The sequence below is a fragment of the Chelonia mydas genome, chromosome 1 (genome assembly GCF_015237465.2).
Source record: "Chelonia mydas isolate rCheMyd1 chromosome 1, rCheMyd1.pri.v2, whole genome shotgun sequence".
NCBI lineage: Eukaryota > Metazoa > Chordata > Testudines > Cheloniidae > Chelonia > Chelonia mydas.
In genome coordinates, this window is record NC_057849.1 from 297,575,627 (window position 1) to 297,599,947 (window position 24,321).

The 24,321-nt window shown below is 42.5% G+C and overlaps 1 protein-coding gene across 8 annotated transcripts in view; it reads right to left on the reverse strand.

Moving 5' to 3' along the window:
• Window positions 1–24,321, reverse strand: part of IMMP2L (inner mitochondrial membrane peptidase subunit 2) — a 796,496-nt gene that overhangs the window by 712,328 nt on the left and 59,847 nt on the right. Inside the window, exons 6-7 of one of the 8 annotated variants that reach the window (XM_043549527.1) lie at window positions 20,714–20,823; window positions 11,937–12,486 (exon numbers count right to left, since the gene is read on the reverse strand). The exons of 6 other annotated variants lie outside the window; for them this stretch is intronic. In XM_043549527.1, the coding sequence (XP_043405462.1) occupies window positions 20,757–20,823 (67 nt within the window). In that variant the 3' untranslated portion in view covers window positions 11,937–12,486; window positions 20,714–20,756. Of the gene's footprint in view, window positions 1–11,936; window positions 12,487–20,713; window positions 20,824–24,321 lie in introns of those variants that run through there. One more of the 8 variants, XM_027833116.3, reaches the window with a different exon arrangement.

A 24,321-nucleotide genomic window follows, 5' to 3' on the forward strand; every position in this document is an offset into this window, starting at 1 on the left:
AACCCAACAACCAAAATTAGACCAAAGTATTACAGTCCAAAGGAGATCACACTATTATAATGGGTCACAGGGAGAGAACAAGGCACGTCAATGCCCAAGGCCCCTGTAATGGCAGAGCAATGATTGAGATATACCCAGATAATACTGGCAAGTGACCTGCCCCTCACATGCTTCTCCCCTCATCTCCTAGTTTAAAGCCCTTCTTATCAATCATTCCAATCACTCCAGTGGAGTCCACCAGTCAAGAAGAGTCTTCTTTCTGTGAATGAATCCCAATAGTCAATCATCCCAAAACGAGCCCCACAGCACCAATTCTTGAGGTACCTGTGGATCTTTTTTTTTTAATATAACACCTTCATCCTCCTTCTCTAGGGACGAGAAGTATTCACTTCTTTAAGCATCTTACCCAGCCAAGTGTAGTCATCCTTGATCCATTCCAGTGGGAATATAGCGGTGTCATTCATCCCAAGATGCAGCACAGTTAATTTTTCCCCACTTCCATCAGGGTCCTTTTCAGCATCATGTCCACACCTCATAAACACTAAGGTCAGAAGAGACCATTCATAATCACCTAGACTAAGTTCCTGCACATTGTAAACCACAGACCCTTGGCCCACCCACTTCTGTAATAGACCCCATAACTTCTAGCTGAGTTACTGAAGTCCTCAAATCATGATTTAAAGATGTCAAATTACAGAGTCCACTATTTACACTAGTTTAAACCTGCAAGTGACCCGTGCCCCATGCTGCAAAGGAAGGAAAAAAACCACCGGGTTCCCTGCCAATCTGAGCTGGGGGGAAATTCCTTCCTGACCCCAAAGATGGAAATCAGTTGTACCCTGAGCACGTGGGCAAGACCCACCAACCAGATAGCTGGGAAAGGATTCTCTGTAGTAACTCAGAGCTCTCCCCATCTAGTGTCCCATCACCAGCCATTGAAGATATTTGCTGCTAGCAGCTACAGATCGGCTGCATGCCATTTTAGGCAGTCCCATCATACCATCCCTGCCATAAATTTATCAAGTTCAGTCTTGAAGCCAGTTAGGTTTTTGTCCCCATTGCTTCCCTTGGAAGGCTGTTCCATAACTTCATTCCTCTGATGGTTAGAAACCTTCATCTAAGTTCAACCTTCATCTAAGCTTGTTGATGGCTAGTTTATATCCATTTGTTCTTGTGTCCACATTGGTGCTTAACTTAAATAACGCCTCTCCCTCCCTGGTATTTATCCTTCTGATGTTTTCATAGAGAGCAATCATATCTCCCCTCAGTCGTCTTCTGGTTAGGCTAAACAAGCCAAGCTCTTTGAGTCTCCTCTCATGAAGTAGGTTTTCCACTCTTCGGATCATCCTAGTAGCCCTTCTTTGCTCCTGTTCTAGTCTGAATTCATCTTTCTTCAACATGGGAGACCAGAACTGCATACAGTATTCCAGATGAGGTCACATCAGTGCCTTGTATAACAGTACAAATATTTCCCTGTCTCTACTGGAAATACCTTGCCTGAGGCATCACAGGAATGCATTAACCTTTTTTCATGGCCACATCACGTTGGCAGCTCGTAGTCATCCTATGATCAACGAATATACTCAGGTCTGTCTCTTCTTCTGTCACTTCCGACTGATAAATCCCCAGTTTATAGTAAACATTCTTGTTAGCTCCTAAGTGCATAACGTTGCACTTTGCACTATTAAACGTCATCCCATTTCTATTACTCCAGTTTTCAAGGTCATCCATATTTTCTTGTATGATATTCCAGTCCTCCTCTGTACTGGCAAGATCTCCCCACTTTGTGTCATCTCCAAATTTTATTAGCACCCTCCCACTTTTTGTGCGAAGGTCATTAATAAAAATATTAAATAAGATTGGTCCCAAGACCAGTCGCTGAGGAACCTCACTCCAGCCTGACAGTTCACCTTTCAGTATGACCCGTTGTAGTCTTCCCTTTAACCAGTTCCTTATCCACATTTCAATTCTCATATTAAGCTGTCTTCTCCAATTTAACTAATAATTTCCCATGTGGAACTTGTATCAAACACCTTACTGAAATCCAGTTAGATTAGATCTATTGCATTTCTTTTGTCTAAAAAATCAAGTATCTTCTCAAAGACACAGATCAGGTTGGTCTGGAATAATCAACCTTTTGTAAAATCATGTTGTATTTTATCCCAATTACCATTTACCTCTATGTCCTTAACTATTTTCTCTTTCAAAATTTGTTCCAAGACCTTGCATACAGTTGAGGTCAAACTAACAGGCTTGTAGCTTCCCGGATCACATTTTTCCCCTTTCTTAAAAATAGGTACTATATTAGCAATTCTCCAGCCTTAGTGTATGACCCCTGAGTTCACAGATTCATTAAAAATCCTTGCTATTGGACTTGCAATTTCATATGCCAGTTCCTTTAATATTGTTGGATAGAGATTATCTGGGCTCCCTGATTTAGTCCCATTAAGCTGTATGAGTTCGTCTTTCACTTCGGATGTGGTAATTTCTATTTCCATATCCTCATTACCATTAGCTACCCTACCATTACCCCTAAACTCCTCATTACCCTTATTAAAAACTGAGGCAAAGTATTTGTTTAGGTGTTGGGCCATGCCTAGATTATCTCCATCCTCAATACTTAGTGGTCCCACTTCTTTCCTTGTTTTCTCTTTATACGGCTATAGAACCTTTTACAGTTGGTTTTAATTTCCTTTGCAAGGTCCAACTCTGCTTGGGTTTTGGCAGTCCTCACTTTATCCCTACACTTTCTGATCTCCAAGAGGCAGCTTTCCTTGCTGATCCCTCCCATCTTCGATTCCTTGTAAGCTTTCTGCTTTCTCTTAATCACCTGTTTGGATTCTTGCTCATCCAGCTTGGTCTGCAACCCTTCCCTATGAATTTTTTCCCCTTGCCTGGGATGCAGGCTTCAGATAGTTTCTGAAACTTTTACTTAAAGTAATTCCAAGCCTCCTCCACATTCAGATCTTGAGTTCAAGTCCAGTCCACTTCCCTAATTCCCTTAATTTTTTTTAAATGTATCCTTTCGAAATCAATTACCCTAGTTGCAGATCTATTTTTGTTTATCCTTCTATTTAGTTTAAGCTGAAATAGCTCATGATCACTTGTACCAAGGTTGTCCCCTACAACCAGTTCTTCTATGAGGTCCTCAATACTCACCATTACCAAATCTAAAATGGTATAACCACTTATTGGTTCACCCCTGCATCTGGAAAACAGTTCACTCTTCTCTTCTCTGGATCTGGTCTGGTGACAGTCCTATCAATTCTTCTGAGCATGAAGTCCCCAACCACATAGATCTGTCTCTTCCTGGTGCTGGTATGAATCTGTGTTATGTTTTGTCTCACAGTCCCCTCTTCAGTCCCCTCATTTTTCCTTAGCCTCTGGTCTCTGGCTACCTCCATCACCTCTTCTTCTCATCTGTAGGGACTGGTGTGCCTATTTTTCTTCCTCACCACCTCACCTTCTGCCTGTATCGCCTCCTCATTCCCCACTGCAGAAAACATGTAACTGAACTCAATTTCACCACCACTAGCTAGTCTCTTCTTCTGCCTTGTCCTTATGGTCACGCTCGTCCATGGATCACTCTCCTCTTCTGGCAGTCTGGTCCTTTTTCCCCTGGGAAGTGTCCACAAATTTTGAGTTGTCTGCATCACCTCCTCTCTCCTCACCTGCATTATACCTACAAATCCCTGTCTGAATTCCATCATCATCTCCAGCTGTATTGCTAATCCTTGAATCTTCTCTGTCATGAGTGCTATCAGGTGACATTTCATACATAGGTACCTTCTATCAGATACCCACTCAAGGATGATGTGCCTCTAGGGTCACCAACTCTCCAGGATTGTCCTGGAGTCTCCAGGAATTAAAGATTAATCTTTAATTAAAGATATCATATGATGAAATCACCAGGAATTTGTCCAACCAAATTTGGCAACCCTGTACATCCCACAGCTCCTGTAGCCTACCATATTATTTGTCTCCTCTCCTCATTGGTTCACTTCTGGTACCGCCTAAGTAGCCATCATTGTTTACCTAGACCCTACCTCTGGAAGAAACAAGAGAGAAGGAAAAAAATTTCTCTGCCGCCACTTCCCAGAGCAAATCTCCCACTTACAAACTTCCAAAGAATCCCCACAGTTAGCTGCTAGCTATTCACATGTTTGCTAGTGGCTGGGTTTTAAACCGAGACAAACGAGGTCAGTACTTCCCCCTTGTTAAGGGATACCAGCAAGCACTGAAGCAAGCCACACACCTGGAACAAATAACTGCACCGTCAGAACACAAAATCACCACTCTCTTTGAAAACCAAATTCCCACAAAAACTCCGCTTTAGCTGCTAGCTGATTGTTGATGTAACTCCATGTAGACAAACCCATAGACTGTTATTTGTAGAATTTCATACAGACTGTTCCGGCTGTTTCACAAGCACTGTAATATCTAAAGCCTTATCTACACTGGTAAGTTACCATGTTAAAAATGTATTAACTAATATGTATTAAGTAATGGCAATGTTAAATACTGGTAATGTTAAATAGCACTGAACTAGACAAGGACAAGTTGTGGTCCACTAGGATTGACCACAACTAGTTAAGATTTTTTAAAACACGATTTTTCCTTGTCTACACTAAGTGCTGTGTCATATTTAACACTTTATTAGTTGAAACATGTTTGTTAACACATTTTCTAACATGATGTCTGACCATCAAACCATTAAAAAAATGAAACTAGGATTTGAACTCTTTTCTCAAGGCTTCAACCAAAATATTACTTCATTAAGGATATGAAACATAATTTTTAATTAAAGTTTTCACATTTAATGTTAAGCAGAGAAGTCTTTGAACTCAGGAAAAGTGCACACTAATACAAATCTCCTGTTGGGGTGGGAGGGGAGGGGAAACTTAGTTGTCAGCGTCCTATAGCACTGAAGAACACAGCATGCACAATTATGCATTTAAATATGTTCCAACAGCATTTCTTTACTAAGGTCATACCCAGCACCAAATTTAAAAACAGACTGCTCTGGGGGCAAAGGGGATCATAAGCAGACACAAATATCACAGCAGGCCTTCTGGGCATACAAGATGCTATTATCATTTGCTTGCTGACAATGTACTTTCTGATTGTATTCTGCAGTACCGCACTTCTCTCATTACAGTTGCCCTAGTTCTTGCAACATCCAAGTTATTGTTCTGTCTCAAAATGTCACTAATTTGTCCCTTAAAGCAAAACATATAAAACACTATGTGACACAAGAAATATGTTCACAAGGTGTCACTTTTATTTGCTTTAAGATATGCATTTTTAACCACTGAAGCCCCAAAGGGCACTAAGCTACATATCTCTGTGGCAAGTGAGGTACTATTTAAGTATTTATTCTCTACTATCTTCAAATCCAGATTCTTTTTCACAGTAGCTCCCCAGACATTCAACAAATGTCAGATTTATACAACTAATGTGATCATGAAATAATGAGAAATGGCCATACAGATAAACAATGACATGCTAGAACTACAAGGTAAACTTTCTAGTTGCATGTGAAACAAATATAATACTCATAATATTAATATAAACTGCACAGGAAGGAACCCTTAATGAAAGGTGAAGTCTGGATTCTCTGTTACTTGAAATCTTTAACTCAACATTGGATAACTTTCTGAAAGATATGCTCTAACTCAGCAGTTCCCAAAGTCCCTTAGCTCTCCACCTACTACTCACATAAAGCCAATCCTTCAACCAGACCACTCTCTTAATGCTGTATCTAGAGACAACAATTATAGAATCTTAAGAAATGTAGGGCTGGAAGGGACCTCGAGAAGTCATCTAGTCCAGCCCCCTGAACCAAGTAAATCTAGACTATCCCTAACAGGTATGTGTCTAAAAAAACATATCCAATGACAGGAATTCCATAACCTCCCTTGGAAGCCTATTCCAGAGCTTCATGACCCTTACAGTTAGAAAGATTTTCCTAATATATAATCTAAATCTCCCTTGCTGCAGATTAAACAAATTATTTCTTGTCCTATCTTTAATGGATATGGCGAACAATTGATCACTCTTTTCTTTAAAAAGAGCCCTTAACGTACTTGAAGACTTTTGTTACTAGGGTCCCCTCATCCCCCCCCCCGACACACAGTATTTTTTTCCTCAAGACTAAACATACCCAATTTTTTTAAAACCTTTCCTCATAGGTCAGATTTTCTAAATCTTGTATCATTTCTGTTGCTCTTCTCTGGACTCTCCCCAATTTATGCACATCTTCCTTATCGTGTGGCGCCCGGAACTGGACACACACAGTACTCCAACTGAGACCTCACCAGTGGTGATTAAACGGGATAATTATCTCCAGTGGCTTACATACAACACTGTTAATACAGCCCAGAATGATATTAGCCTTTTTGCAACTGCATTACTTTGGTGACTTATACTCAATTTGTGATCCATTATAAGCCCCAGATCATTTTCAGCAGTATTACTGCATAGCCAGTTATTCCCCATTTTGTAGTTGTACACTTGATTTTTCTTTCCTAAGTTCAGTACTTTGCATTTTCTTTATTGAATTTCATCTTGTTGATTTCAGACCAGTTTCTCAATTTGTCCAGGTTGTTTTGAATTTTAATCCTATCTTTCAAAGTGCTTTCAACCCCCCCAACTTGGTGTCATCATCAAATTTTGTAAGCATTCTCTCCACTCTACTATCCAAGTCATTAATGAAAATGTTGACTCATACTGACCCCTCTACGACTCCTTTAGCATACCCTCCCAGTTTGACAGCAAACCACTGATATCTACTCTTTCAGTAAAAAGAAAAGGAGTACTTGTGGCACCTTAGAGACTAACAAATTTATTTGAGCATAAGCTTTCGTGAGCTACAGCTCACTTCATTGGATGCATCCAATTAAATGAGCTATAGCTCATGAAAGCTTATGCTCAAATAAAGTTGTTAGTCTCTAAGGTGCCACAAGTACTCCTTTTCTTTTTGCGAATACAGACTAACACGGCTGCTACTCTGAAACCTGTCTTTGAGTATGGTCTGTCAACCAGTTATGCACCCACCTTATAGTAATTTACTAGTTCCCTAGTTTGCTTATGAGAATGTCATATGGAACTGTGTCAAAAGCCTTATTAAAAATCAAGATATATCACATCTACGGATTCCCCTTTATCCACTATGCCAGTATCCCTGTTGAAGAGGCAACTTAGCTCGGTTTGCCATGATTTGTTCTTGACAAATCCATGCTGGCTACTCCTTATAACCTTATTATCCTCTAGGTGTTTACATCATGTCTTCATTGCCATATACAGTATATATTCTCACCATTCTCCATTTTCTCCTCATTCACCACCTCAAAACAGACCAGAGACTCCACTGTAGCCTGTGCATTTTATATAGGCAACACACTATTCCGTGCCATTTTCATATTTTCCAATCTTATATTTGGAATGTAAGTTTCCCATACAGGCCACACGTCTATATAAAGCTACCAAACCCTTGCCACAAAACAGTGTGTTAGAATCCAAGTTGTCATTTATAAACTTGAATGAAGCTTGTCATTTATGGTTGTGAAAAAAGTCTTCCAATGTTGTTTACTCAGTTGGAGTGAAGTGATTTCTGACAGGGTCTGCAGACAGCTTGAAATAATAGGGCCTCATCCACAGCCCCTGAAGTCATTAGGAGCCTTTCCATTGACATATGCAGCCTCTGGATCAGAGCCTAATGGTCCATTCCTGTTCCCACTGAAATTCCCTAGAGGTGTGTACTTGATTTCAGAGGGAGTAGAACTAGGGTCTCAGGATGGTTTCACTTCAATGGGGTGCTAACTTTAAAGCTTAGTGATAATAATGTAAATATCAACATTCTTACGTTATTTTATGGATGATCATTTCAAAAACGTCCAGATAATCTTATTTTATAATCCCAAGCAGACTCCTGCACCTCTCCAGGTGTCAGAATGTCTCCAGTTTCCCAAGACAGTTCCTACAATGCAGTCATGTATTTTCAATACAAAATTCTGCAGCACTTACAAAATTTAGAGGCAGTGTAAAACTCCTTAAGTTGAATAGCAAAAATAAAGATACAAGAAGTACAGCATTGACTGAATAAGGTATCCTCATATTAAATTCAACAGAGACATCATAGTCTAATGGAGTTGGTGGGGTGCAGCATTCCCAGACTACCACACCAGAATACTGCTAAATCCAGAACATAGATAATGCGTGCTGTGATGTACAAGAGTCCTTCCTTATATTCCATCCACCCTACAAACTGAACAAAGAGAGGCCTCACAACAGCTACAGTCGATACTAATAACCAAAATTAAAAGTGCTTTCAGTGAAGTACTGCACTCATAAGAGTGCAGAGATACATTTCATGTGGCCAGAGTCTCAGGGCTCTTTCTCCAAAGCAGTAAGAACAATGGTGGGGGTAAGTCAGGAATTTCTGTGACCTTTGGGTGGCACTGCAATATAAATCAATACTAAGGCCATGTCTACACTACAGAGTTAAGTCAACTTAAGTTATGTCAATGACTATAACAAAATCGGTTGTGCACGTCCATACAATACTCCTTGTGTCAGCGGTTCACATCCACAGTCTTTGCTTTCACATCGACAGAGAGAGCGTTGCATAGTGGGTAGTTATCCCACTGTGTAACTTGCCACCCTCTGTCATCCTCGGCTGCTGGGAGCTCTTGGAACAGATTGTGGTACATCATGGGGTCATGCATGCCATCTCATGATGCAGGTCTTTCCGTCCCATCATTCAATGAGCTTCCTACTTCATTTCACATAATTTTTTAACTGCCCTTGTAAACTGTGAGCCTGCCACCTCTGCCTGACCGCATGGCTTCTGCGCTGCGGACCAGTCTGATGATGAGTGTTATGAACACAGCGCGCCTGCAGTATTTCATGAGCTGCAAAACAGAGAGTGAATCAGTGATGCCTGCCCTGCTGTTTGTCATGGAAACAAATAATTCAAGATTGCTGCTGGCATTACAGAGCAGCTTGCTACGGTGGACCATCACTATAGGCCTAGGAAACAAGCACTGAGTGGTGAGATTGCATCATGATGCATGTATGGGATGACGAGCAGTGACTGCAGAACTTCTGGATGTACAAATCCACCTTCATGGAACTGTGTACAGAACTCACCCCAGCACTGTGGCAGATGACACCAGAACGAGAGCTGCCCTCACTGTGGAAAAGCGAGTGGGGATCACTGTGTGGAAGATGGCAACTCCAGACTGCTACCAGTCAGTCACAAATCAGTTTGGGGTTGGAAAGTCCTTTGTGGAGGTTGTAGTGATGCAAGTGTGCAGGGCCATTAATCACCTCCTGCTACAAAAAATGAGACTCTTGGTAACGTGTAAGAAATAATTGATGGCTTTGAGGCAATGGGTTTCCCTAACTGTGGCGGGGTGATAGATGGAACGCATATCTGTAGCCGGACGCGGCCCCGTCCATGGCTTGGCCTTCCCCAGACAGCAACAGCTCCGGTTCCATGGGGAGGAGGGGCAGCCCATTCCCCCGCATCAACTCCCCCCTTTTGCTCTTTCAAATGCAGTCTGTGTAGGTTTCCTGTAATGTCATTACCTTGCTCTTGAAGTGCAATTTGCACAGTTTCCTGTCAAAACCACAAGCAGTGAAAAATCCCCAGTAATGTTATATGCCTACTTAAAGCTATATTACCAATTGTATTCATACTTATGAATATACAACCAATTAGTGCAAGGAATGAGTGAGATAGTGTAAGAAACCAATCGCAAGGCTTAAACCAAAATATTACCAAAGGGACTTCGGGGACTCTCGTCGCCTAGCGGGCCGATCTCTGGGCAGCTGTGGAACCTGGAAAGTCTCAGCCACCCGAAATCAAAACCAACATCCGCGTGCCTGCAGTCTGCCAGCAGTATGAATGGGATGTGTGTGAGAGTATAATTGCGCAAATAAGGGAAGCAAGTAATAAATCAATCCTCAGTACTGCTCTAGTTCAACCTTTGTTTGTAGTTATTTCTTGGCCACATTCCCAGAGAACGGGCAACAATATCAAAATTTTGGCCCCCGACCATCTTGCGACGTAGTACATCAACCAAAAGGGCTACTTCTGCATGGTCTTGCAGGGCCATTTCACTGACATCAATGCAGGGTGGTCAGGGAAGGTGCATGATGCATGCATCTTTCAGAACACTGGACTGTATAGAAAGCTGCACGCTGAGACTTTCTTTCCAGACCAGCCAATTCCAATGGGGGATGTGCAAATGCCCATAGTGATCCTTGCATACCCTGCCTACTCCTTGCTCCTATGGCTCATGAAGCCTTACACCGCAAACCTAAGCAGCAGCAATGAGCACTTCAACAACAGGTGCCGAATGACCGTTGAATGTTCCTTTGGCCGATTAAAAGGTCGCTGGTGCTGTCATTTTGGCTGGTTAGACCTCAAAGAGGAAAATATTCCAGTGATCCTTGCTGTGCTCTGCATAATATTTGCAAGGTGAAGGGGGAAAAGTTTCGCCAGTGTGGACGACTGGCTGCTGATTTTGAGCAGCCAGATACGAAGGCAATTAGAGGGGTGTGTGACGTTGCACTCTGTACGATTTTATGAAAGTATGCTGATGAGTGTGAATATAATTAAAATATGCTTCATGCAAAAGGTCTCTTGTAAGGTATCATTACAAAGCTTATAATCTACTGAGTGTGGTCATCCTATTTGTATAAATGTATCACTCTTGTATCTGAAACTAGAAATATGAAATATAACTAAGAGATCCTACTGTAGATATGCAAAGTGTGGACCATTAATCGTGGTTTGGAATCTTAATGGTTCCCATTAACCAGGACAACTGAATGCAGATTGCTCTGTTTTACTTGTAAGTCTTCCTGTGTGCTGGCAAGTGAGTAACGAAGTCTTACAGTGACATGTGATCATGTCACCTGAACTGGAATCCATCTTTAACTTGGTGCTTTTCCACTGAGAAGGAGGGGTGGGAACCCAGAGGGACAAAGGATTCCCACCTTATGCAAAAGATATATAAGTGGGTGGAACAGAACAAAGGGGGCTGCCCCCATGAGAAATCCCCCAGCTACCACCTAAGCTGGAACAAGGGCTGTACCAGGGGAAAGGATTGTACCCAGACTAGGAAGGCATCCAGTCTGTGATAGAAACTTACTGAAACATCTCTAAGGGTGAGATTTTATCTGTATTCAGTTTTATTACTGTACTAGGCTTAGACTTGCGTGTTTTATTTTATTTTTCTTGGTCATTCACTTTGTTCTGTTACTACTTGGAACCACTTAAATCCTACTTTCTGTATTTAATAAAATCACTTTTTACTTAACCCAGAGTATGTATTAATACTGGGGGTGGAGGGACAGCTGTGCATATCCCTCTGTCAATGTTATAGAGGGCAAACAATTTATGAGTTTACCCTGTATAAGCTTTATACAGGTAAAAAGGATTTATTTAGGGTTTAGACCCCATTGGGAGTTGGGCAGCTGAGTGTCAAGGACAGGAACACTTCCTAAGTTGCTTTCAATTAAGCCTACAGCTGTTAGGGGACGTGGTTCAGACCTGGGTCTGGGTTTGCAGCATGCTAGCCGGTCTGGCTCAAACCAGGCAGGGCACTGAAGTCCTAAGCTGACAGGGCAGGAAAGCAGGAGCAGAAGTAGTCTTGGCACATCAGGTGGCAATCCCAAGGGGGTTTCTGTGATCCAACTCGTCACAGGGTGCAGCAGGAGGCTATTCGAAACATGGAGGCTTTAAAGGAGCATTTTGACAATGATTCCCTGTAATGTGTCTTTGTTATGCATTTAGCCAGGCAATGATTATTTGTCACGTTGAATTAACCCTGTAGTGCTCGCTTCCTGAGCGTTAACTGTAGTGAGCAAATATTCCTATTTACATCAGGCAGTGTTATCACTGAAACATAGTGGCTATACGTATGTCACAAAGAAACAGTCATTTTATTTTGAAGGCTCAAGTTTAACAACAGGACAAAACACGAATTTTTGGTGAAACAGGGGACATGACAATAAGGAACAGTCTCACAGTTAAGGCTCTCACAGCTGTGTGTAACTCCAGCTTTTGCTGGGAAACCGGTTCCTATCCACTGAAGGTACAGAGTACTGTGAGGGTCAGGGAACACAAGAGGACTACAGTGGAGGACTTTCGGGAGGGTATGGATAGGAGTTCTGTAGTGGCCACAGGGAAAATCATGCATGAATGTGCTTAGATTGCAGAGTAATGAGGAACTTCCCTGTCTCTGTCTGGCCTTCCAGGAGCTTTATCATCCACTCCTGCCCCCAAGTCCTTTCCAGGCTATCCAGCCTCAGTCTTCCATTAAATTGTCTCCCTCCATGCTCTTGTTTCGCTATGTGATGCATCTGATGACTGCAGCACTTTGCAAAACATATCCTCTTTACTCCTCCTTGTTCACCACCTTATCTGACAAAGGTGCTCTGCCAGTGTGAAGGAGTGGGTCCTCAAAGGCACATCTGCAGAAGCCAAAGAAATAATGAACAGAAACAGTATTGTGAGTGCGCTCACAGCCATGAATCACAAAAGTTACACACAGCTTTTTCGCTGACTCTGAGCTAGCACACAAGTTGGTGCGAGTCCCAAATATGGTGAGTTCATGAGGGAAGTGGTGGCAAGAGGAATGGGCAAGAAGGGACAAAGGATGGTTTGTGAAGGGGGTTACTACAAGTGACTAGGGAGATTATTCTGAATATTGGTACCCTTTTCCACAGGCTAAGGTAATTGAACCAGATATCTCACTCCTAAAGGTAACTCAGGATGCAAGAGTGCATCTCCTGCCTCTGTATAGTTTCAGACCGGCTCTGTATGCTGCTTTCCTGTGTGCCGCTCTGATCCCTGCAGAAATAATTGCCAGGTGGCGCGGCAAAGTTTCCTACAGCAGGAGGAAAAGCAAGGCAGCTCTGCCAAGGAATCTTCAGAAGAGGATTGCAGAAAACCTACAGGAAAGTTTCCTAGAGATATCACAATGGAGGATTCCAGGGACATCCCCATGTACATTAACAAATTTTCCGCTGTGGCCCCACTACATAGATGGACAGGCTCTGTTACTTTCTGTCCCTTATCCCTGCTCTACCATGCAACAAAGTACATGAGAGCTCAATCTCCTCTCACCGTGCAGTATCAAAGCAAAATGAGCAAGTTACCGGAGCTCCCCTCTCCTGCATCTTGCATGCCAGAGCCAGAGTGCTGGGATTGGCTAGACCCCTCTGGAGTAGAAAAGAGATCCTGACACACCGGACAACAAAATACCCTGTTGTGTGCTCCACATCATCCTCCAGCTCCCACTTCCTCGTCCACCACTTCGTCCTTAGGGTTGAATACACTGGCCGCTGCCTCCAGCCCCGCAAAGTATGCACGGGGCTCCTGGGGGTGGAGGTGGGGTGGCTACCGAGGATGGCATGCAGCTTGTTATAGAAACAGCATGTCTTTGCCACCTGTCTTGCCTTCTGGTATGTCTGCCTCAGCTCCTTGCTCTTAGCAGGGCAGTCCTGTGTATTCCTCTCATGCCCCTTCTCCAAGCAATAAGCCCATAAGTTTCAAAAGTTCCTACAGCTGGAGCAAAGCTGTGACTGCACAGCCTCCTCCCATAAAAAGAAAAGGAGTACTTGTGGCACCTTAGAGACTAACAAATTTATTTGAGCATAAGCTTTCGTGAGCTACAGCTTGATGAAGTGAGCTGTAGCTCACGAAAGCTTATGCTCAAATAAATTTGTTAGTCTCTATGGTGCCACAAGTACTCCTTTTCTTTTTGCGAATACAGAGTCATACGGCTGCTACTCCTCCCATAGACTCAGCAGATCCAACAGTTCCGGTGTTCTCCATCCGGGAGAGCGTTTGCTGCAGAAAGCCAGCATGGTCAGCTGGGAAGATGCTGTCTGAACTGTGCATGCCAAGCAAACAAAGAGGAATTTCAAAAATTCCCATGCCTTTAAATGGGGGAAAGGTGCACATCTGTGTACCTTCAGGGCAGCAGATTTGAAACTGCTGACCAGAACAATGAAGATGGGCATTGTGGGACACCTCCTGGCAGCCAGTCAGGGTGAGATAAGCAAGTGCAGTATCTACACTGATGCTGCATCACTCTAACTACACTGCAAAAAGCTCTATGACACTCATCCAAGTGATTTTATTCTGTCATTGTAGGGGAGTTACATCGGTGGGAGGAGCATCACAGTGTTTACACCACTGTTTTGTCGACGAAAGCTAACATTTTGTTGACAAAACTGCGTAGTGCAGACAAGGCCTAAGAAACAACAGCAGGAGAGAGAGAATCTATTCCATTTTATATGTGGAATGCTAATGGAATCTGAGGTAGATAGGCAAGGGTCAGACCGTCGTAGAAAGAGTTAAGATGTAGTTTGAACCTTAGCTACAAATTTCCAAAAGTTAAATAATTTTAAGAAAGATTTTTGCTTATGAAGTGTAATATATATTTTACGATGGGGAAAGTGCACCAGAGAAGGAAGAAGTGGCTTGCCCAAGGTCATACAGCAAGTATGTGAACGCATTGTTTAAAATCAGCGTCTGGAGATCCTGTCCTCCAATTCTATTCTAGGCCCTCTCCTACACAGCTTCTGCCCCTTGCACTCCACTGAAACTCCCGAAGTCTTTAATTACCTCCTCCTAGCCAAAACTCAGTACCAGTACTCCATCATTTTCCTTAACTTGTTGGACACTTTCAACACTGTTGATCATGCTCTTATTGAAATCTTGTCATGTCTCAGTTTCCATTATAGTGTCCTCTCCTGGTTCTCCTCCTACTTCTCTAATCACTCCTTCATAGCGACCTTTGGAGGATCATCCTCATCTCTCCTCCAACTTTCTGGTGAAGTTCCACAAGGCTGGATCCTTGGTCCCTTCTCTTCTCCTGCTACACATTATCTCTGGGTAATCTCATCCACAAACACAAATTCAACTTTGTGCTGACACACATATTAATATAATTTTGCTGGGGAAGAGTCAACACGACATCTGTAAAGGGAAATCATGCCTCACCAATCTATTACAATTCTTTGAGGGGGTCAACAAACGTGTACCAAGATGATCCAGTGGATATAGTGTACTTGGACTTTCAGAAAGCCTTTCACAAGGTCCCTCACCAAAGGCTCTTAAGCACATTAAGCAGTCATGGGATAAGAGAGAAGATCCTTTCATGGATCAGTAACTGATTAAAAGACAGAAAACAAAGGGTAGGAATAAATTATCAGTTTTCAGAATGGAGAGAGATAAATAGTGGTGTCCCCGACAGATCTGTATTGGCACCAATGCTGTTCAACATATTTATAAATGATCTGAAAAAAAGGGGTCAACAGTGAGGTGGCAACATTTGATTCAAAATTACTCAAGATATTTAAGTCCGAAGCAGACTGCAAAGAGTTACAAAGGGATCTCACAAAACTGAGTGACTGGGTAAGTAAATGGCAGATGCAATTCAATGTTGATAAATACAAAGTAATGGACATTAGAAAACATAGTCCCATCTATACATATAAAATGATGGGATTTAAATTAGCTGTTACCACTCAAGAAAGAGATCTTGGAGACATCATAGAATATTAGGAACCATTAGGAAAGAGATAGATAATAAGACAGTAAATACCATTATGCCACTACATAAATCCATGGTGCGCCCACACCTTGAATGCTGTGTGCAGTTCTGGTTGCCCCATCTCAAAAAACATACATTAGAAATGGAAAAGGTACATAGAAAGGCAACAAAAATTATTAAGGGTATAGAACAGTTTCCATATGTGAAGAGATTAAAAAGTCTGGGACTTTTCTGCTTGAAAAAAGAAGTGACTAAGGGGGAACATGAGGTCTGTAAAATCATGAATGGCATGGATAACCTGAATAGGGAATGTTATTTACTCCTTTATACAACACATGAACCAGGGGTCACCCAATAAAATTAACAGGCAGCAGGTTTAAAACAAACAAAAGGAAGTACTCCTTCACACAACACAGTCAACCTGTGGAACTCATTTCCAGGGGATATTATGCAGGCCAAAAGTATAACTGGGTTCAAAAAATAATTAGATAAATTCATGGAAGATAGGTCCATCAATGGCTATTAGTCAACATGGTCAAGGATGCAATATGGGTGTCTCTAAACCTCTGACTACTATATGTTGGGACTGGACATAGGGGGATTAGATCACTTGATAATTGCCCTGTTCTTTTCATTCCCTTTGAAGCATCTGGCATTGGCCACTGTCCGAAGACAGAATACTGGGCTAGATGGACCATTGGTTTGACCCCCATGACCGTTCTTATATTCTTATGGCAGGTCACAGATCTACCTTTCAGAGTAACAGCCGTGTTAGTCTGTATTTGCAAAAAGAAAAGGAGTACTTGTGGCACCTTAGAGACTAACCAATTTATTTGAGCATAAGCTTTCATGAGCTACAGCTCACTTCATCGGATGCATACTGTGGAAAGTGTAGAAGATCTTTTTATATACATACAAAGCATGAAAAAATACCTCCTCCCACCCCACTCTCCTGCTGGTAATAGCTTATCTAAAGTGATCACTCTCCTTACAATGTGTATGATAATCAAGGTGGGCCATTTCCAGCACAAATCCAGGGTTTAACAAGAACGTCTGGGGGAGGGGAGGTAGGAAAAAACAAGGGGAAATAGGTTACCTTGCATAATGACTTAGCCACTCCCAGTCTCTATTCAAGCCTAAGTTAATTGTATCCAATTTGCAAATGAATTCCAATTCAACAGTTTCTCGCTGGAGTCTGGATTTGAAGTTTTTTTGTTGTAATATCGCAACTTTCATGTCTGTAATCGCGTGACCAGACAGATTGAAGTGTTCTCCGACTGGTTTATGAATGTTATAATTCTTGACATCTGATTTGTGTCCATTTATTCTTTTACGTAGAGACTGTCCAGTTTGACCAATGTACATGGCAGAGGGGCATTGCTGGCACATGATGCTGGCATATATCACATTGGTGGATGTGCAGGTGAACGAGCCTCTGATAGTGTGGCTGATGTTATTAGGCCCTGTGATGGTGTCCCCTCAATAGATATGTGGGCACAGTTGGCAACGGGCTTTGTTGCAAAGATAGGTTCCTGGGTTAGTGGTTCTGTTGTGTGGTATGTGGTTGCTGGTGAGTATTTGCTTCAGGTTGGGGGGCCGTCTGTAGGCAAGGACTGGCCTGTCTCCCAAGATTTGTGAGAGTGTTGGGTCATCCTTCAGGATAGGTTGTAGATCCTTAATAATGCGTTGGAGGGTTTTAGTTGGGGGCTGAAGGTGACGACTAGTGGCGTTCTGTTATTTTCTTTGTTAGGCCTGTCCTGTAGTAGGAGACTTCTGGGAACTCTTCTGGGAACTCTTCACTTCCGCAGGTGGGTATTGTAGTTGTAAGAATGCTTGATAGAGCTCTTGTAGGTGTTTGTCTCTGTCTGAGGGGTTGGAGCAAATGCAGTTGTATCGCAAAGCTTGGCTGTAGACGATGGATCGTGTCGTGTGGTCAGGGTGAAAGCTGGAGGCATGTAGGTAGGAATAGCGGTCAGTAGGTTTCCGGTATAGAGTGGTGTTTATGTGACCATCGTTTATTAGCACTGTAGTGTCCAGGAAGTTGATCTGTTGTGTGGACTGGACCAGGCTGAGGTTGATGGTGGGATGGAAATTGTTGAAATCATGGTGGAATTCCTCAAGGGCTTCTTTTCCATGGGTCCACATGATGAAGATGTCATCAATATAGCGCAAGTAGAGTAGGGGCATTAGGGGACGAGAGCTGAGGAAGCGTTGTTCTAAGTCAGCCATAAAAATGTTGGCATACTGTGGGGCCACGCGGGTACCCATAGCAGTGCCGCTGATCTGAAGGTATACATTGTCCCCAAATGTAAAATAGTTATGGGTAAGGACAAAGTCACAAAGTTCAGCACCATGTTAGCCGTGACATTATCAGGGACAGTGTTCTTGACGGCTTGTAGTCCATCTTTGTGTGGAATGTTGGTGTAGAGGGCCTCTACATCCATAGTGGCCAGGATGGTGTTATCAGGAAGATCACCGATGGATTGTAGTTTCCTCAGGAAGTCAGTGGTGTCTCGAAGGTAACTGGGAGTGCTGGTAGCGTAGGGCCTGAGGAGGGAGTCTACATCGCCAGACAATCCTGCTGTCAGGGTGCCAATGCCTGAGATGATGGGGCGCCCAGGATTTCCAGGTTTATGGATCTTGGGTAGTAGATAGAATATCCCAGGTCAGGGTTCCAGGGGTGTGTCTGTGCGGATTTGATCTTGTGCTTTTTCAGGGAGTTTCTTGAGCAAATGCTGTAGTTTCTTTTGGTAACTCTCAGTGGGATCAGAGGGTAATGGCTTGTAGAAAGTGGTGTTGGAGAGCTGCCGAGCAGCCTCTTGTTCATATTCCGACCTATTCATGATGACAACAGCACCTCCTTTGTCAGCCTTTTTGATTATGTCGTCAGAATTGTTTCTGAGGCTGTCGGAGAACACTTCAATCTCTCTGGTCACGCGATTACAGACATGAAAGTTGTGATATTACAATAAAAAAACTTCAAATCCAGACTCCAGCGAGAAACTGTTGAATTGGAATTCATTTGCAAATTGGATACAATTAACTTAGGCTTGAATAGAGACTGGGAGTGGCTAAGTCATTATGCAAGGTAACCTATTTCCCCTTGTTTTTTCCTACCCCCTCCCCCAGACGTTCTTGTTAAACCCTGGATTTGTGCTGGAAATGGCCCACCTTGATTATCATACACATTGTAAGGAGAGTGGTCACTTTAGATAAGCTATTACCAGCAGGAGAGTGGGGTGGGGGGAGGTATTTTTTCATGCTTTGTGTGTATATAAAAAGATCTTCTACACTTTCCACAGTATGCATCCGATGAAGTGAGCTGTAGCTCACGAAAGCTTATGCTCAAATAAATTGGTTAGTCTCTAAGGTGCCACAAGTACTCCTTTTCTTTTTGAGATCTACCTTTGTATTCCAGAGCAGTCTTCTGTCCAAACTAAAACCTCAGCCTGTTTCTTGGATGTCTCCTCATGGTTGTCTAGCCATCAGCTCAAGCTTAACATGGTTAAAACAGAGCTCCTAATCACTCTTCCTCTCAAGCCCTCCCTATTGCCTCCTTTCGTGATCAACATCTCCACCCTGCATGTCACTCTGGCTCATAAGAAACCTCTCTCTTTGTCCTCACATCCAGGCTCTCTCTAAATACTGCCAATTCTTTCTGCATAATCTCTCTGAGATACAGCCTCTCTTATCCATCCACAAAGCTAAACTGTCATCCACATTATCATCTCACACTCAATTAGTGAAACATCCTTTTCTCTGGCCTTGGGAAATTCAAATTTTACAAATTCTTCCCCCACTCATATCCATTGAGAATGCTGCTGCTGCATACCTCCACTGGTTCCCCCTTTTCTATTGCATCAAACATAAGCTGGATGCCTTCACTTTCATGGCCTATACACACCCAACCGATCATTTCATTCACTATTGAGATGTGAGCTCCTGCCTACAATGGGCCAATGATGCTAACCTTCACACTCCATTTGTTAAAATTTCAAAAAAGCTACTTGATGCTTTCTCCCACATACTTAGGAGGAGCTCCCCATAAACTTCCACAAAGCTACCTCATTATTCTTTTATAAACTCTCCTGAAATTTCTCCTTTGTCATGATGCCTACAAAAAAACTTTACAGTTAGGCTGCTAGTGCACTGAGACCTCTGCCTATCATTCTGGTCAGTAATAGCTCATTATTTCCTTGTACTCTTCCATCTATGTCTCTATCCATCTGGTGTCTCTCATCTTAGATTGTAAACTCTCTGGGGCATGCACCATCTTTTTGTTCTGTATTTGTACAGCACCTACCACAACAGGGTCCTGATCTATTCCTAGGGCTTCTAGGCACCACAGTAATACAAATAAATGTGAGTGGAACAGAACCTAGAAGTCATCACTCCCATAATGAGAGATAATGCTTCCCCTAAAAGAACTAATTAAAGCAAGGGTTCTCAAACTGGGGGTTGTGACTCCTCAGGGAGTCACAAGGTTATTATGTAGAGGGCCGTGCACTGGCTGCCTCCGCCCCAAAACTCCGCTTCACCTCCATCATTTATAATAGTGTTAAATATTTAAACAGTGCGTTTTTATTTTATAGGGGGGGGGGTCGCACTCATAGGCTTGCTGTGTGAAAGGGGTCACCAACACAAAAGTTTGAAAACCACTGAATTAAAGTCAGTATAAGTTATATCAGACACTGGACACTAACGGATAATATTATAAAAAAGACAACACAGTTATGTCTCGTTCATTCCTTAAAAATCTCCATTGCTAAAATATGTTTAATCTACAAACAATGCTATAAAAATATACAGCCTTTGCTGAGGTTTGCATCAGCTGATTTTTTCATTTGGTTTTTACCAGTTCCATTCATTACCAATATTTCTTTATGTACAATGCATGTATTTCGGTAGAGTAGGTTTCCAGTACTAACTATTTGCATTAAAAACAATGACAAGATGAATTTTTCATTCATGTCTATTGGCTAATATCACTTGCCTAGAAAATATAGCAATGATCATAATTACCATTTTAAACTTGATTTTTGCCACTGTCTTGTGTTTGTTTTTTGAGAAGGGGACAGCATAACACAAAATAAGGACTAGGCTCGCTTCTTACATGTAAAAATATTCACACTGACCATTTATTCACTACTGTTCCTGACCCAGGGTTTTCTTTTATCTTCAAATAAATGTTTTTGATGTGTAAGCAGAATTCATTTTCCCAGCATATATACTTGTTGAATGGTTCCTAGAAGTAACATCCTGCAATTAATACTTATGATTGGTCATAATATAACTGACTAAGATGGCCTAAGGGAAGCTTGTTTCTCATCTAAAAGATATGAGGTCAGCTGCAACAGACTTTGAAGATATGTAAATTATTAAGTCATTTCTGGAATAATGTACTGTGTGAAGAAATATCACATATAGTGATATATCAGATCAGTATTTCTATGATTGTATGGAAAGAAAACCAACAAACCGTATAAACATGACTAAAACATTATTAGGATCCATTTTTTTTAAACCGACAAACTGTAGAAGCAATTCCATTCTTATAGCAGCATTACCTCAAGGGAACTACTGTTTTCCTGTTAAAGTCACCTGAGTATTTTGTTTAAAAGTTCATGCTTCGTTGCTTAAGTGAGATTACTCCATGTTAGCTTCCGAGTGTAGTGAACCAAATTATAAACCCTCTACATGCATTTCTTCATTAACCCTTTGGTGCCATTGGAGCCATCCTTTCCAGAATATTTTAATATATTTTGTATAGCAATTTAGCAATGGAAAATGCAAACCCTGATATCAAGGGACTGACATGCTTCAGAGGAGAGTAAATTCACAGAAACGAGAATAAATGAGGTGATCTCAAAAGGGTTATCATCGCTAGGAAAAGATGTTCCATTTTTTCCATCCTTTTTCGGGGGACAATCTTCAGACTGGATTGCTGTAGTGGTACATACATATAGACAGATTTTTTTTATTTTGAATTTAATTCTTAAATCGTTTAAAATAAATGAAAAGGAGGAACAACTGGGCCACAATCCAGGAAGCTGCTCTTTGTGAGCAGATCTTTGCACTTGGAGATTCATTGGCACCACTGGGACTTAAATGCTTTGAGAAGGCAGCATCTCAGATTATGCTTAAGAGGAACATTAAGATCACAAGCACAGGTTATAGAACGTGAGATATACAACAGAGTTTTTCAATGATGAAACTGCATGGTAAGATAGAAGTTGAGTAGCTCAGAATTTAATTTTAGATACTTTTTTGGCAATTTCCATATATACACCTGTAAAGAGGTCTGCTCCCCACTGGTACCACCTAGTGGTTGGGCAAGGACATGACATTCTGGCTCTGTGGCCCCTGTTGATAGCTGCTCCCGTCCTGTGGTGATCTTTCTGGGACTCAGCCCTCCATCTGACACACAAGTTGCTTCCCACCCTTTCCGAGGTATGTAAAGAGTCCAACAAAGGCTAGTTCCACTGCTCTGTAAAGAGCCTCAATCTTCACCCAACCAAAGCCCCAGAGTCAAGATTCTCTGGGATATGGGAACTTCTTAGTCCTGAGCCTCTAGTATGAGGGATAGGCTTTTTGCCTCCAGCCTCATCAGAGAGTGAGTAGGGGTTCCGATCCAGAGCCCAAAGGTAGGCAGTTGAGTCCTGCAACCTGTAGTGCTATGTGACTGCCTCCCCAAATCACTTTCTACCAGCCTCCACATGCAAGAGGCCCCCCCGTCGCTGCCAGCCCCCCCTCCCGCCCACCCCAGGGCCTTCAGCCCTGGAGTGCCAGGCCCCATGGCCCCAGCACCCCCAGACTGCCCTGACCACAGGGCAGACAGCCCCAGCACCTCCAGCCCCCCTGAGCACTAGGTGCCATGGCCCAAGCAGCTCAAGTGCCCAGGGGCCCCCAAGTGCTAAGCAGCCCAAGCCACCCTAGCCCCATCCCTAGCACACTTCCCTGAAAGGAAGCAGCCTCCCTGGACTGGGGTCAAGAGGGAAGCAACAAGCAGGAGGGGGCCTTGGGGCAGAGCGTGGTCGGGGCCAGGCGGGGCTATTTGGGGAGGCTTAGCCTCCCCCAGCCTATGATACACGCTGCCCATGGTAATCATCAAGTGATCTATCACCCATTCCCAGCTTTTGGCAAACAGAAGCCTGGTCTCTTAATATCATGGGCCTCATACAGCTACAACTACATTGCACAGAAAAAACATGGCAGTTCATGTATATGCAGGACGGTATTAGCACCCTGGAACAATCAGTGAAGGACAAAGCCGAGCTCCTGACCCTTAGATACCTGCGCAAAGGAGACTCTCCAACCACATATTTCACCTCCTCTCCACGTGGAAGGGTGCTATGCCACTGAAGACTGTATAATCTTTTCTGCAGAGGGCAGCTGGAGCTGGGGTTGACCCCAGCAACATGGTTCACCACAATGCAGAGGGGTGGGGCTGTCAGAGGCACACAGAGCCAATCCTGGAGCACAGATCACTATTCAGGTAGCTGTGGGGCTCAGCATGGTTTAGGGGCCACAGAGAGGATAGACTTCCCTCCCTCTCACCCAAATGTATACAGAGTTAGTTTCCTCCCATGGATCTAGTGAAGGAGGGAAGATCTTGGCCCATGCTCCTTCTGTAACAAGCTAAAAGGAATATTTAAAATAAAAAAACTCCAGGAATTTTATTATAATAAAGAGGCAAATTTATAGCTTTTCTATATTTTAAGTAACCCCCTAGGACCAGATTCTCTGCCCCACTTCAGGTCCCTCTCCAGCACTTGCAGGAGCTCAGTGCAGGACTGAATCTGGCTCTTAACAAAGTCTACAAAGGTGTAGAGAAAAAAGTCAATGTTCCCCTTATTATTCTAATATAAAAAGCTACTATTTATTGTGGGTTTTTTTTATCTGGGCACCTAAACTGACCACCACATACTCCTATGGGCACTGAAATCCTCAATTTGTTGCTGAAGTACTCATTTTAGCTGCCAGTCTGAGTGCAGGATTGTGTGTGACACTCTGGCAGACCAGGTGCCAGCTCATGCCAAGGTCCCTTGGACTCAACTGAGCACTGACAAACATATAGCTGGAACCAGTCTGGTTCACCTGTATGTTACCATTATTAAAACACATGCTAAATTTATAAAAATGTGTTTAGACTTTATGAAACACTTGTAGGATGCTGCATGTATGAATCTCACTTATAATACCTGTACATGCCACATTATAAAGGTAATAATAAGTGCTTGCATTGTAATCCTCTGTAATTGTTTGAGTCATGAAACAGGAAAGAAGCTTTAATTAATGTAAAATGCTTGCTTCCTACAGAAGGTGCTAGGTCCTGCCCACCAAGAACGGCCACTGAAACCAAATGAGCCATTCTGAAACAAAGAACAAAGACTTTGTTAATTGCAATCTTTCCCCACCCCTCCATGAAGAGGAGACATTAGCATGAACACATCCCATCAGTTTGAGCTCTGTGGGGAAGCAAATAAAAATCCCCCAAAAAGAAGAAATTGTCTCTCTATACTGCTTGGATTTTGGGAGGGCAATTGTTCTAAGCATAAGAAAGGAACCCCCAGCTATTGAGCCTGGGTCAGCCCTAAAGGACATATACAGTTTGCATATTACAGCAGCTTCTAACACCTTTTTAAACATAAAACTAACTCATTGTGTGTATGTTTATCTGCTTTAACCTTGTAAAAAACTCATTTCTTTTTCTTAATCTTTAATAAATCTTTAGTAAATTAAT